The sequence below is a fragment of the Plectropomus leopardus genome, chromosome 5, assembly GCF_026936395.1.
Source record: "Plectropomus leopardus strain MGB_pleo_1.0 chromosome 5, ASM2693639v1, whole genome shotgun sequence".
Taxonomy (NCBI): Eukaryota; Metazoa; Chordata; class Actinopteri; order Perciformes; family Serranidae; genus Plectropomus; species Plectropomus leopardus.
The window spans coordinates 14,542,156-14,556,676 of NC_142180.1; the positions used below are offsets into that span (position 1 = coordinate 14,542,156).

The 14,521-nt window shown below is 35.4% G+C and overlaps 2 protein-coding genes across 7 annotated transcripts in view; one reads left to right on the forward strand and one right to left on the reverse strand.

The window, feature by feature from the left end:
• The window catches only part of fcho1 (FCH and mu domain containing endocytic adaptor 1), a 107,315-nt gene extending 94,739 nt beyond the window's left edge, over positions 1-12,576 (forward strand). Inside the window, exon 27 of the mRNA XM_042514874.2 lies at positions 11,712-12,576. Coding sequence (XP_042370808.2) covers positions 11,712-11,740 — 29 coding nt within the window. The 3' untranslated portion in view covers positions 11,741-12,576. The remainder of the gene's footprint in view (positions 1-11,711) is intronic.
• Positions 12,318-14,521, reverse strand: part of rfx2 (regulatory factor X, 2 (influences HLA class II expression)) — a 30,990-nt gene continuing 28,786 nt past the window's right edge. For all 6 annotated transcript variants that reach the window (XM_088077557.1, XM_042514897.2, XM_042514904.2 and 3 more), the window contains one exon: positions 12,318-14,445. In XM_088077557.1, coding sequence (XP_087933683.1) covers positions 14,324-14,445 — 122 coding nt within the window. In that variant the 3' untranslated portion in view covers positions 12,318-14,323. The remainder of the gene's footprint in view (positions 14,446-14,521) is intronic.

The following is a 14,521-nucleotide window of genomic DNA, read 5'->3' on the forward strand; positions in this document are numbered from 1 at the left end:
CGTTTCTAAACACGCTATTTTATATTGTTTTGAGGTTTTTTCAGCTGTTTTTGGGACATGTCATATTTTGACATTTTTGCCTGACTATAGCCTTGCCTTTTCGGTCATTTTTTCAACATGAGATATGGTGTTTTTGGCCATTTTTGCAACAAACTATGCTATGGCGTGTCTCTACACGCTATTTTATGTTGTTTTGAGGTGTTTTCAGCTGTTTTTGGGACATGTCATATTTTGACATTTTTGCCTTACTATAGCCTTGCCTTTTTGTTCATTTTTTTTTACATGCATTATTTTGCTGTTTTTGGCCATTTTTGCAACAAATTATGCTATGATGTGTCTCAGCACGCTATTTTATACTGTTTTGAGGTGTTTTAAACTTTTTCTGGGACATGTCTTATTTTGACATTTTTGCCTTACTATAGCCTTGCCTTTTTGTTCATTTTTTTGACATGCATTATTTTGCTGTTTTGGGCCATTTTTGCAACAAACTATGCCATGGTGTTTCTAAGCACGCTATTTTATGTTGTTTTGGGGTGTTTTCAGCTGTTTTTGGGACATGTCTTATTTTGACAATTTTGCCTTACTATAGCCTTGCCTTTTTGGTCATTTTTTCAACGTGCCATATCATGGTGTTTTATGGCGTTTTTGCAACAAACTATGCTATGGCGTGTCTCTACACACTATTTTATTTTTTTTTTTGAGGTGTTTTCAGCTGTTTTTGGGACATGTCTTATTTTAACAATTTTGCCTTACTATAGCCTTGACTTTTCGGTCATTTTTTCAACGTGCCATATCATGGTGTTTTTATCCATTTTTGCTACAAACTATGCCATGGCATTTCTAAGCACGCTATTTTATGTTGTTTTGGGGTGTTTTCAGCTGTTTTTGGGACATGTTATATTTTGACATTTTTGCTTTACTATAGCCTTGACTTTTCGGTCATTTTTTCAACGTGCCATATCATGGTGTCTTATGGCGTTTTTGCAACAAACTATGCTATGGAGTGTCTCTACACACTATTTTATTTTGTTTTGAGGTGTTTTCAGCTGTTTTTGGGACATGTCTTATTTTAACAATTTTGCCTTACTATAGCCTTGCCTTTCCGGTCATTTTTTTCAACGTGCCATAACATGGTGTTTTTGGCCATTTTTGCTACAAACTATGCTAAGGCGTGTCCCTACACGCTATTTTATGTTGTTTTGAGGTGTTTTCAGTTGTTTTTGGGACATGTCATATTTTGACATTTTTGCCTTACTATAGCCTTGCCCTTTTGTTCTTTTTTTTGACATGCATTATTTTGCTGTTTTTGGCCATTTTTGCAACAAACTATGCTATGGCGTGTCTGTGCACGCTATTTTATACTGTTTTGAGGGGTTTTCAGCTGTTTTTGGGACATGTCATATTTTGACATTTTTGCCTTACTATAGCCTTGCCCTTTTGTTCTTTTTTTTGACATGCATTATTTTGCTGTTTTTGGCCATTTTTGCAACAAACTATGCTATGGTGTGTCTCGGCACGCTATTTTATACTGTTTTGAGGTGTTTTCAGCTGTTTTTGGGACATAGCTTATTTTGACAATTTTGCCTTACTATAGCCTTGCCTTTATGTTCATTTTTTTTTTTGACATGCATTATTTTGCTGTTTTTGGCCATTTTTGCAACAAACTATGCTATGGTGTGTCTTGGCACGCTATTTTATGCTGTTTTGAGGTGTTTTAAACTTTTTCTGGGACATGTCATATTTTGACATTTTTGCCTGACTATAGCCTTGCCTTTTCGGTCATTTTTTCAACATGAGATATGGTGTTTTTGGCCATTTTTGCAACAAACTATGCTATGGCGTGTCTCTACACGCTATTTTATGTTGTTTTGAGGTGTTTTCAGCTGTTTTTGGGACATGTCATATTTTGACATTTTTGCTTTACTATAGCCTTGCCTTTTTGTTCATTTTTTCAACGTGCCATATCATGGTGTCTTATGGCGTTTTTGCAACAAACTATGCTATGGAGTGTCTCTACACACTATTTTATTTTGTTTTGAGGTGTTTTCAGCTGTTTTTGGGACATGTCATATTTTGACATTTTTGCCTTACTATAGCCTTGCCTTTTTGTTCATTTTTTTTACATGCATTATTTTGCTGTTTTTGGCCATTTTTGCAACAAATTATGCTATGGTGTGTCTCGGCATGCTATTTTATGTTGTTTTGGGGTGTTTTCAGCTGTTTTTGGGACATGTCATATTTTGACAATTTTGCCTTACTATAGCCTTGCCTTTTTGTTCATTTTTTTGACATGCATTATTTTGCTGGTTTTTGGCCATTTTTGCAACAAATTATGCTATGATGTGTCTCGGCACGCTATTTTATACTGTTTTGAGGTGTTTTAAACTTTTTCTGGGATATGTCATATTTTGACAATTTTGCCTTACTATAGCCTTGCCTTTTTGTTCATTTTTTTGACATGCATTATTTTGCTGTTTTGGGCCATTTTTGCAAAAAACTATGCCATGGTGTTTCTAAGCACGCTATTTTATGTTGTTTTGGGGTGTTTTCAGCTGTTTTTGGGACATGTCTTATTTTGACAATTTTGCTTTACTATAGCCTTGCTTTTATGTTCATTTTTTGACATGCATTATTTTGCTGTTTTTGGCCATTTTGCAACAAACTATGCTAGGGTGTGTCTGTGCACGCTATTTTATACTGTTTTGAGGGGTTTTCAGCTGTTTTTGGGACATGTCATATTTTGACATTTTTGCCTTACTATAGCCTTGCCCTTTTGTTCTTTTTTTTGACATGCATTATTTTGCTGTTTTTGGCCATTTTTGCAACAAACTATGCTATGGTGTGTCTCGGCACGCTATTTTATACTGTTTTGAGGTGTTTTCAGCTGTTTTTGGGACATAGCTTATTTTGACATTTTTGCCTTACTATAGCCTTGCCTTTATGTTCATTTTTTTTTTACATGCATTATTTTGCTGTTTTTGGCCATTTTTGCAACAAACTATGCTATGGTGTGTCTTGGCACGCTATTTTATGCTGTTTTGAGGTGTTTTAAACTTTTTCTGGGACATGTCATATTTTGACATTTTTGCCTGACTATAGCCTTGCCTTTTTGTTCATTTTTTTGACATGCATTATTTAGCTGTTTTGGGCCATTTTTGCAACAAACTATGCCATGGCGTTTCTAAACACGCTATTTTATATTGTTTTGAGGTTTTTCAGCTGTTTTTGGGACATGTCATATTTTGACATTTTTGCCTGACTATAGCCTTGCCTTTTCGGTCATTTTTTCAACATGAGATATGGTGTTTTTGGCCATTTTTGCAACAAACTATGCTATGGCGTGTCTCTACACGCTATTTTATGTTGTTTTGAGGTGTTTTCAGCTGTTTTTGGGACATGTCATATTTTGACATTTTTGCCTTACTATAGCCTTGCCTTTTTGTTCATTTTTTTTTACATGCATTATTTTGCTGTTTTTGGCCATTTTTGCAACAAATTATGCTATGATGTGTCTCAGCACGCTATTTTATACTGTTTTGAGGTGTTTTAAACTTTTTCTGGGACATGTCTTATTTTGACATTTTTGCCTTACTATAGCCTTGCCTTTTTGTTCATTTTTTTGACATGCATTATTTTGCTGTTTTGGGCCATTTTTGCAACAAACTATGCCATGGTGTTTCTAAGCACGCTATTTTATGTTGTTTTGGGGTGTTTTCAGCTGTTTTTGGGACATGTCTTATTTTGACAATTTTGCCTTACTATAGCCTTGCCTTTTTGGTCATTTTTTCAACGTGCCATATCATGGTGTTTTATGGCGTTTTTGCAACAAACTATGCTATGGCGTGTCTCTACACACTATTTTATTTTTTTTTTTGAGGTGTTTTCAGCTGTTTTTGGGACATGTCTTATTTTAACAATTTTGCCTTACTATAGCCTTGACTTTTCGGTCATTTTTTCAACGTGCCATATCATGGTGTTTTTATCCATTTTTGCTACAAACTATGCCATGGCATTTCTAAGCACGCTATTTTATGTTGTTTTGGGGTGTTTTCAGCTGTTTTTGGGACATGTCATATTTTGACATTTTTGCCTTACTATAGCCTTGCCTTTTTGTTCATTTTTTTGACATGCATTATTTTGCTGTTTTTTGACATTTTTGCAACAAATTATGCTATGATGTGTCTCGGCATGCTATTTTATGCTGTTTTGAGGTGTTTTTAGCTTTTTTTGGGACATGTCATATTTTGACATTTTTGCCTTACTATAGCCTTGCCTTTTTGTTCATTTTTTTGACATGCATTATTTTGCTGTTTTTGGTCATTTTTGCAACAAACTATGCCATGGCGTTTCTAAGCACGCTATTTTATGTTGTTTTGAGGTGTTTTCAGTTGTTTTTGGGACATGTCATATTTTGACAATTTTGCCTTACTATAGCCTTGCCTTTTTGTTCATTTTTTTTGACATGCATTATTTTGCTGTTTTGGGCCATTTTTGCAACAAACTATGCCATGACGTATCTCGGCACGCTTTTTTGTGGTCTTTTTAGGTGTTTTCAGTTGTTTTTGGGACATGTCATATTTTGACATTTTCGCCTTACTATAGCCTTGCCTTTTTGTTCATTTTTTTGACATGCATTATTTTGCTGTTTTGGGCCATTTTTGCAACAAACTATGCCATGGCGTTTCTAAACACGCTATTTTATGTTGTTTTGAGGTGTTTTCACTTGTTTTTGGGACATGTCTTATTTTGACAATTTTGCCTTACTATAGCCTTGCCTTTCCGGTCATTTTTTTCAACGTGCCATATCATGGTGTTTTTATCCATTTTTGCTACAAACTATGCCATGGCATTTCTAAGCACGCTATTTTATGTTGTTTTGAGGTGTTTTCAGCTGTTTTTGGGACATGTCATATTTTAACATTTTTGCCTTACTATAGCCTTGCCTTTATGTTAATTTTTTTTTTACATGCATTATTTTGCTGTTTTTGGCCATTTTTGCAAAAAACTATGCCATGGTGTTTCTAAGCACGCTATTTTATGTTGTTTTGGGGTGTTTTCAGCTGTTTTTGGGACATGTCATATTTTGACAATTTTGCCTTACTATAGCCTTGCCTTTTTGTTCATTTTTTTGACATGCATTATTTTGCTGTTTTTGGCCATTTTTGCAACAAATTATGCTATGGTGTGTCTAAGCACGCTATTTTATGTTGTTTTGGGGTGTTTTCAGTTGTTTTTGCGACATGTCTTATTTTAACAATTTTGCCTTACTATAGCCTTGCCTTTTTGTTCATTTTTTTGACATGCATTATTTTGGGCCATTTTTGCAACAAATTATGCTATGGTGTGTCTAAGCACACTATTTTATGTTGTTTTGGGTTGTTTTCAGTTGTTTTTGGGACATGTCTTATTTTGACATTTTTGCCTTACTATAGCCTTGCCTTTCCGGTCATTTTTTTTTACATGCATTATTTTGCTGTTTTGGGCCATTTTTGCAACAAACTATGCCATGGTGTTTCTAAGCACGCTATTTTATGTTGTTTTGGGGTGTTTTCAGTTGTTTTTGGGACATGTCATATTTTGACAATTTTGCCTTACTATAGCCTTGCCTTTTTGTTCATTTTTTTTGACATGCATTATTTTGCTGTTTTGGGCCATTTTTGCAACAAACTATGCCATGACGTATCTCGGCACGCTTTTTTGTGGTCTTTTTAGGTGTTTTCAGTTGTTTTTGGGACATGTCATATTTTGACATTTTTCGCCTTACTATAGCCTTGCCTTTTTGTTCATTTTTTTGACATGCATTATTTTGCTGTTTTGGGCCATTTTTGCAACAAACTATGCCATGGCGTTTCTAAACACGCTATTTTATGTTGTTTTGAGGTGTTTTCACTTGTTTTTGGGACATGTCTTATTTTGACAATTTTGCCTTACTATAGCCTTGCCTTTCCGGTCATTTTTTTCAACGTGCCATATCATGGTGTTTTTATCCATTTTTGCTACAAACTATGCCATGGCATTTCTAAGCACGCTATTTTATGTTGTTTTGGGGTGTTTTCAGCTGTTTTTGGGACATGTCATATTTTAACATTTTTGCATTACTATAGCCTTGCCTTTTTGTTCATTTTTTGACATGCATTATTTTGCTGTTTTGGGCCATTTTTGCAACAAACTATGCTATGGTGTTTCTAAGCACGCTATTTTATGTTGTTTTGGGGTGTTTTCAGCTGTTTTTGGGACATGTCATATTTTGACATTTTTGCCATACTATAGCCTTGCCTTTTTGTTCATTTTTTTGACATGCATTATTTTGCTGTTTTTGGCCATTTTTGCAACAAACTATGCTATGGTGTTTCTAAGCACGCTATTTTATGTTGTTTTGGGGTGTTTTCAGCTGTTTTTGGGACATGTCATATTTTGACATTTTTGCCATACTATAGCCTTGCCTTTTTGTTCATTTTTTTGACATGCATTATTTTGCTGTTTTTGGCCATTTTTGCAACAAACTATGCCATGGCGTTTCTAAACACGCTATTTTATATTGTTTTGAGGTTTTTTCAGCTGTTTTTGGGACATGTCTTATTTTAACAATTTTGCCTTACTATAGCCTTGACTTTTTGTTCATTTTTTTGACATGCATTATTTAGCTGTTTTGGGCCATTTTTGCAACAAACTATGCTATGGTATGTCTCGGCACGCTATTTTATATTGTTTTGAGGTTTTTTCAGCTGTTTTTGGGACATGTCATATTTTGACATTTTTGCCTTACTATAGCCTTGCCTTTATGTTCATTTTTTTTTTTGACATGCATTATTTTGCTGTTTTTGGCCATTTTTGCAACAAACTATGCTATGGTGTGTCTTGGCACGCTATTTTATGCTGTTTTGAGGTGTTTTAAACTTTTTCTGGGACATGTCATATTTTGACATTTTTGCCTTATAGCCATGCCTTTTCGGTCATTTTTTCAATGTGCCATATCATGGTGTTTTTGGCCGGTTTTAGAACAAACTATGCCATGGCATATCTTGGCGCGCTATTTTCTGCTGTTTTGAGGTGTTTTCAGCTGTTTTTGGGACATGTCATATTTTGACATTTTTGCCTTACTATAGCCTTGCCCTTTTGTTCATTTTTTTGACATGCATTATTTTTGCTGTTTTTGGCCATTTTTGCAACAAACTATGCTATGGTGTGTCTCGGCACGCTATTTTATGCTGTTTTGAGGTGTTTTAAACTTTTTTCTGGGACATGTCATATTTTGACATTTTTGCCTGACTATAGCCTTGCCTTTTCGGTCATTTTTTTTAACATGAGATATGGTGTTTTTGGCCATTTCTGCAACAAACTATGCTATGGTGTGTCTCTACACGCTATTTTATGTTGTTTTGAGGTGTTTTCAGCTGTTTTTGGGACATGTCATATTTGACATTTTTGCCTTACTATAGCCTTGACTTTTCGGTCATTTTTTCAACGTGCCATATCATGGTGTCTTATGGCGTTTTTGCAACAAACTATGCTATGGCGTGTCTGTGCACGCTATTTTATACTGTTTTGAGGTGTTTTCAGCTGTTTTTGGGACATGTCATATTTTGAAAATTTTGCCTTACTATAGCCTTGCCTTTTTGTTCATTTTTTTGACATGCATTATTTTGCTGTTTTTGGCCATTTTTGCAACAAACTATGCCATGGCGTTTCTAAACACGCTATTTTATGTTGTTTTGAGGTGTTTTCAGCTGTTTTTGGGACATGTCATATTTTGAAAATTTTGCCTTACTATAGCCTTGCCTTTTTGTTTAATTTTTTTGACATGCATTATTTTGCTGTTTTTGGCCATTTTTGCAACAAACTATGCCATGGCATTTCTAAACACGCTATTTTATGTTGTTTTGAGGTGTTTTCAGCTGTTTTTGGGACATGTCATATTTTGAAAATTTTGCCTTACTATAGCCTTGCCTTTTTGTTCATTTTTTTGACATGCATTATTTTGCTGTTTTTGGCCATTTTTGCAACAAACTATGCCATGGCGTTTCTAAAGACGCTATTTTATGTTGTTTTGAGGTGTTTTTAGCTGTTTTTGGGACATGTCTTATTTTAACAATTTTGCCTTACTATAGCCTTGCCTTTTTGTTCATTTTTTTGACATGCATTATTTAGCTGTTTTGGGCCATTTTTGCAACAAACTATGCCATGGCGTTTCTAAACACGCTATTTTATATTGTTTTGAGGTTTTTTCAGCTGTTTTTGGGACATGTCATATTTTGACATTTTTGCCTTACTATAGCCTTGCCTTTATGTTCATTTTTTTTTTTGACATGCATTATTTTGCTGTTTTTGGCCATTTTTGCAACAAACTATGCTATGGTGTGTCTTGGCACGCTATTTTATGCTGTTTTGAGGTGTTTTAAACTTTTTCTGGGACATGTCATATTTTGACATTTTTGCCTTATAGCCATGCCTTTTCGGTCATTTTTTCAATGTGCCATATCATGGTGTTTTTGGCCGGTTTTAGAACAAACTATGCCATGGCATATCTTGGCGCGCTATTTTCTGCTGTTTTGAGGTGTTTTCAGCTGTTTTTGGGACATGTCATATTTTGACATTTTTGCCTTACTATAGCCTTGCCTTTTTGTTCATTTTTTTGACATGCATTATTTTGCTGTTTTTGGCCATTTTTGCAACAAACTATGCTATGGTGTGTCTCGGCACGCTATTTTATGCTGTTTTGAGGTGTTTTAAACTTTTTCTGGGACATGTCATATTTTGACATTTTTGCCTGACTATAGCCTTGCCTTTTCGGTCATTTTTTTAACATGAGATATGGTGTTTTTGGCCATTTTTGCAACAAACTATGCTATGGTGTGTCTCTACATGCTATTTTATGTTGTTTTGAGGTGTTTTCAGCTGTTTTTGGGACATGTCATATTTGACATTTTTGCCTTACTATAGCCTTGACTTTTCGGTCATTTTTTCAACGTGCCATATCATGGTGTCTTATGGCGTTTTTGCAACAAATTATGCTATGGCGTGTCTGTGCACGCTATTTTATGCTGTTTTGAGGTGTTTTCAGCTGTTTTTGGGACATGTCATATTTTGAAAATTTTGCCTTACTATAGCCTTGCCTTTTTGTTCATTTTTTTGACATGCATTATTTTGCTGTTTTTGGCCATTTTTGCAACAAACTATGCCATGGCGTTTCTAAACACGCTATTTTATGTTGTTTTGAGGTGTTTTTAGCTGTTTTTGGGACATGTCATATTTTGAAAATTTTGCCTTACTATAGCCTTGCCTTTTTGTTCATTTTTTTGACATGCATTATTTTGCTGTTTTTGGCCATTTTTGCAACAAACTATGCCATGGCGTTTCTAAACACGCTATTTTATGTTGTTTTGAGGTTTTTTTAGCTGTTTTTGGGACATGTCTTATTTTAACAATTTTGCCTTACTATAGCCTTGACTTTTTGTTCATTTTTTTGACATGCATTATTTAGCTGTTTTGGGCCATTTTTGCAACAAACTATGCTATGGTGTGTCTCGGCACGCTATTTTATATTGTTTTGAGGTTTTTTCAGCTGTTTTTGGGACATGTCATATTTTGACATTTTTGCCTTACTATAGCCTTGCCTTTATGTTCATTTTTTTTTTTGACATGCATTATTTTGCTGTTTTTGGCCATTTTTGCAACAAACTATGCTATGGTGTGTCTTGGCACGCTATTTTATGCTGTTTTGAGGTGTTTTAAACTTTTTCTGGGACATGTCATATTTTGACATTTTTGCCTGACTATAGCCTTGCCTTTTCGGTCATTTTTTTAACATGAGATATGGTGTTTTTGGCCATTTTTGCAACAAACTATGCTATGGTGTGTCTCTACACGCTATTTTATGTTGTTTTGAGGTGTTTTCAGCTGTTTTTGGGACATGTCATATTTGACATTTTTGCCTTACTATAGCCTTGACTTTTCGGTCATTTTTTCAACGTGCCATATCATGGTGTCTTATGGCGTTTTTGCAACAAACTATGCTATGGCGTGTCTGTGCACGCTATTTTATACTGTTTTGAGGTGTTTTCAGCTGTTTTTGGGACATGTCATATTTTGACATTTTCGCCTTACTATAGCCTTGCCCTTTTGTTCATTTTTTTGACATGCATTATTTTGCTGTTTTTGGCCATTTTTGCAACAAACTATGCTATGGTGTGTCTCGGCACGCTATTTTATGCTGTTTTGAGGTGTTTTAAACTTTTTCTGGGACATGTCATATTTTGACAATTTTGCCTTACTATAGCCTTACCTTTTTGTTCATTTTTTTCCCCCTTGCATTATTTTGCTGTTTTTGGCCATTTTTTGCAACAGACTATGCCCTGGCGTTTCTAAACACGCTATTTTATGTTGTTTTGAGGTGTTTTCAGTTGTTTTTGGGACATGTCATATTTTGACAATTTTGCCTTACTATAGCCTTGACTTTTCAGTCATTTTTTCGACATATCATATCATGGTGTTTTTGGCCATTTTTACAAAAAACTATGCCATGGCGTTTCTAAGCACGCTATTTTATGTTGTTTTGAGGTGTTTTTAGCTTTTTTTGGGACATGTCATATTTTGACATTTTTGCCTTACTATAGCCTTGCCTTTTCGGTCATTTTTTCAACGTGCCATATCATGGTGTTTTTGGCCATTTTTGCTACAAACTATGCCCTGGCGTTTCTAAGCACGCTATTTTATGTTGTTTTGAGGTGTTTTCAGCTGTTTTTGGGACATGTCTTATTTTAACAATTTTGCCTTACTATAGCCTTGCCTTTTTGTTCATTTTTTGACATGCATTATTTTGCTGTTTTGGGCCATTTTTGAAACAAACTATGCTATGGTGTGTCTCGGTACGCTATTTTATGCTGTTTTGAGATGTTTTAAACTTTTTCTGGGACATGTCATATTTTGACATTTTTGCCTTACCTTGCTGCCTTTGCCTTGCTGTTTTTGGCCATTTTTGCAACAAACTATGCTCTGGCTTTTCGAAGCACACTATTTTATACTGTTTTGAGGTGTTTTCAGTTGTTTTTGGGACATGTCATATTTTGACATTTTTGCCTTACTCTAGCCTTGCCTTTTTGGTCATTTTTTATGACATACTATATTTTGCGTTTAAAAAAATATATTCTGTATTACAAAGTATACTTTACTGTTCTTTAACACCTATCACATTCTGTAATATGACTTTTCTAATGACATTCATGGCCTCCTATTTGACGCCTTTTTGATTACTTTCATGACATCTTCCATGACATAGTGCCCTTTGTCTTTTTATCACTTTTAATATCAGTTCTTCATGACATACTGTAATATTACTTCCATGACATATTAATTCTATACTATACAATGGCTTTTTAGTAATTTTCTAATGACATATATACTTTGCCTTTTAAATTACTTTTTTACAACAAATTATAGCATCATATTTTTTAATGTCTTTTCTAATGTGCCCTTCTTCACTTTGGTATGTCATAAAGATTATTTAAAAAGTCAAACTGTAACTTTTTCAAAGAGTTCTGTCATACTCATTTCGCTACTTGTTGGCATTGATTTAATTATTTTTATGACACGATTTTATGTTATTTATTGTATCTGATGTTTTGTCTTTGAACTTTTTTTATGGACCATGAGTCTGGAATAAAGGATTGATTGATTGATTGATTTAGCCATTACATTTTCTTTCTGTTTCACAGGGAAGTACATGGCCAGCTGCTCCTTGTGAATTGCGTAGAGGACCATCGGTGCAGGTTCAGAGGACTTTGCAATTTCTCCAGGTCCACAGCCTAACGGATGAGAATTGAGAGACAATTTATGGTCAGACATTAAAACTGAAGGGTGACAGTTCAGCCTCAAAGGATAATGTGCACTTACTTCTGACAGAGTCCTGCTGTTCTAGGACCAAACCGTTTCTTCTTCTTTTCTTCTAATTTAAGTTGCGTGTGTGTTGTACACCCAATCCTGACTTTACCGGGAGGAAAGTTCTTTTTCTATTTTATCTCCTCTGTCCATTGTCTTCTGAGACTACAAACTGAGGTAGAGCTCAGAACTTTTCTTTAATTATAGAGGAAAGGAAAATAAAGTTAGTCTTAAAGTGAGTTGCCATGGAAACTAGGACTTTTTAAATTATGTAAATACTGTATGGAATAAATCTCTGGAGCATCTCAAAAGATCAAATGAGTCAATTGTGAGCAAAGATCTTCACTAAACCTTAGAAAATAAAAATGTTTGTAAATCAGCTGTTTGTTTCAAATAGAGGTTTTGTGATGTCGATGTTTGATAAAAATAAATGTGCTCAAACATTTTGGTGTACACCAATTTATTACACATTGTGACCAAGTACAAAATACAGCTGAACTATGCAGTTTATTACAGACCATCATCTGTCTTTAGGATAGTTAAAGTGTAGTCAAGAACGGGTTTAAAAACGCACAAAAATATGGGGTTCAGTATACTTGTAAGAAGAACCAAATCTAGTTCAATAAAAAATAAACCTCCTCCAAAAATCTAAAACAGCCTTACAAAACATTACAAAGTACACACAGAAATTACTTTTTTTTTCTCCAAAGCACTTAAAGGCAAATTACCGTGACAGGCACAAGTTACAAAAAGCCTTAAATAACTCAAAGCTCAAGGATTCTCATCGCTACAACAAAATCATCCGAGGGGGAAAAATAAATCAACCAAATTAATTTCAACACAAAGCTGATGTCAATCAAATCAGAATAGATCATATAAATAGACATTTCTCTTGTGACAGTTTAATAGTGTACTTGGGCGCAGTAACACCACGGTATGAATTTAATTTTACACACTGAACAATTGAGATTGGAAACAAATTTATCACACACGCCAGTCTAATCAATTACACATTAAAGCAGTTTTTACTGATACAATGTGACCGGCCAGGTACAGTGTGAGGAAAGAGATCAGGCAAAGACTGAAGGCCACAGAGCACGCACTTTCTACATCATACAAAGATATATATTTATATTTATATATATAATTTATTATGGACAAACTCCCCAAATAACGCACTGTATATTTCTATCTAATTCAAACAGAACATAAGACTTAAATCTGAGAAACAGCATGAGGTCAAAGTATCTGAAGTCGGGGAGCACGTGCCGGCTCAGATGCCAATGAGAGCCTCTTTCTGTGTGAGAGTTTTGGTTTTATAGGTCCAACGCTCTAACGTATTTTGATTTACCATATCTTCCTTAGATGAAATTTCTAACAACTTTTTTAATGAGCCCAGATTCCAGTTTAGGTTTTAGTATCCAATACTCATTAAATCAATTATTTGAGTTCATTACCAACAGCTACAGATTTGCACAGGAGTCACTGAATTAGGACTATGCATCCGTACAGTACACAGAAGAGCCGTCGCAGGATTGAAGCCATTTGTGGAGAACTATTTACAGGAAGGAGTGGGAGACACAAACTGCTACATTTTTTTTTAAATACTTGCCTCATGTCATCTGAGCCGAACAGCAAAGAAATCTATTGAGGTAAACAAACCAACATCTTACACAGTCATGGTAACATACTAAGTTTCCTGACTACTGCGAGACTACGAGGCCCTACAGAGCCATGACTGTGGCTAAGCTGGTGGGAACGACTGAGGGAAAGGTCCTTTGGGTCAGTAGGTTGCATGTAGATTTTTTAGTTTTTTTTTGTTGTGTGTGTTTGCTGCGAGCTGCAGCAGAGGCAACAAGGAGTGTACACATCTACACCTATTCAATCTTGAAGGTGCTTTGAATGTCTGAGGTTTTGAGACAATACATTCATACTGCGGTAGAGGCACAGCTGAGGGACAGATTGACATCTGTAGTGGTGGTTTTAAAGTTAGCGATCTAAGGCACTCAAATGACACTATGGCACAGCTAGTTAAGATTTAAAAAAGAAGAATCACAAACACCACATACCACCACTCAAAGTTACACATCCAATAAAAAGATACTGCACAAAGTCATTCACAGTTGCAACAAAAACGGGGAAAAAAAATCAGACCTGTGTTACACCCCTGTGAGTAAAAAACAAACAAAAAACCCCAAAAAGACAATAACAAAAAAAAAAACCCTGACGTGAGCTTCCTGAAGGAAAGATCACTGTCCTTATAAACACTAGTGAGGGGAGGACTGACATTGCTACTTTCTTCTCTATGTACATTGCACACACTGACTGCAGAGGGACAAGAAAAAAAGGTGTGCGTCCCGAAAAAGCCCCACAAGTCACTTTAGTGTCACCTGTTAAGGCAGAGATGCTGGTCCTTGTGGCTTCCAGTCCGGCCCTGTTCAGTCCGGACTCACATCTCCTGCAGAGGGTGGCTCATTTCAATCCTCTCCCTCTTCACAGCTGGTTCAGTCGGCCCTCTGGACGCATCTGCATCACTGCCCAGGTCACTCATCTCATCAGAGAAGGACGCGTCTAGTGGCACAAGGAGAGAGGGATGTTGGAGTCTAAATAGTTTAGCATCACGGTGACAGTTGACATTAAACTAGTT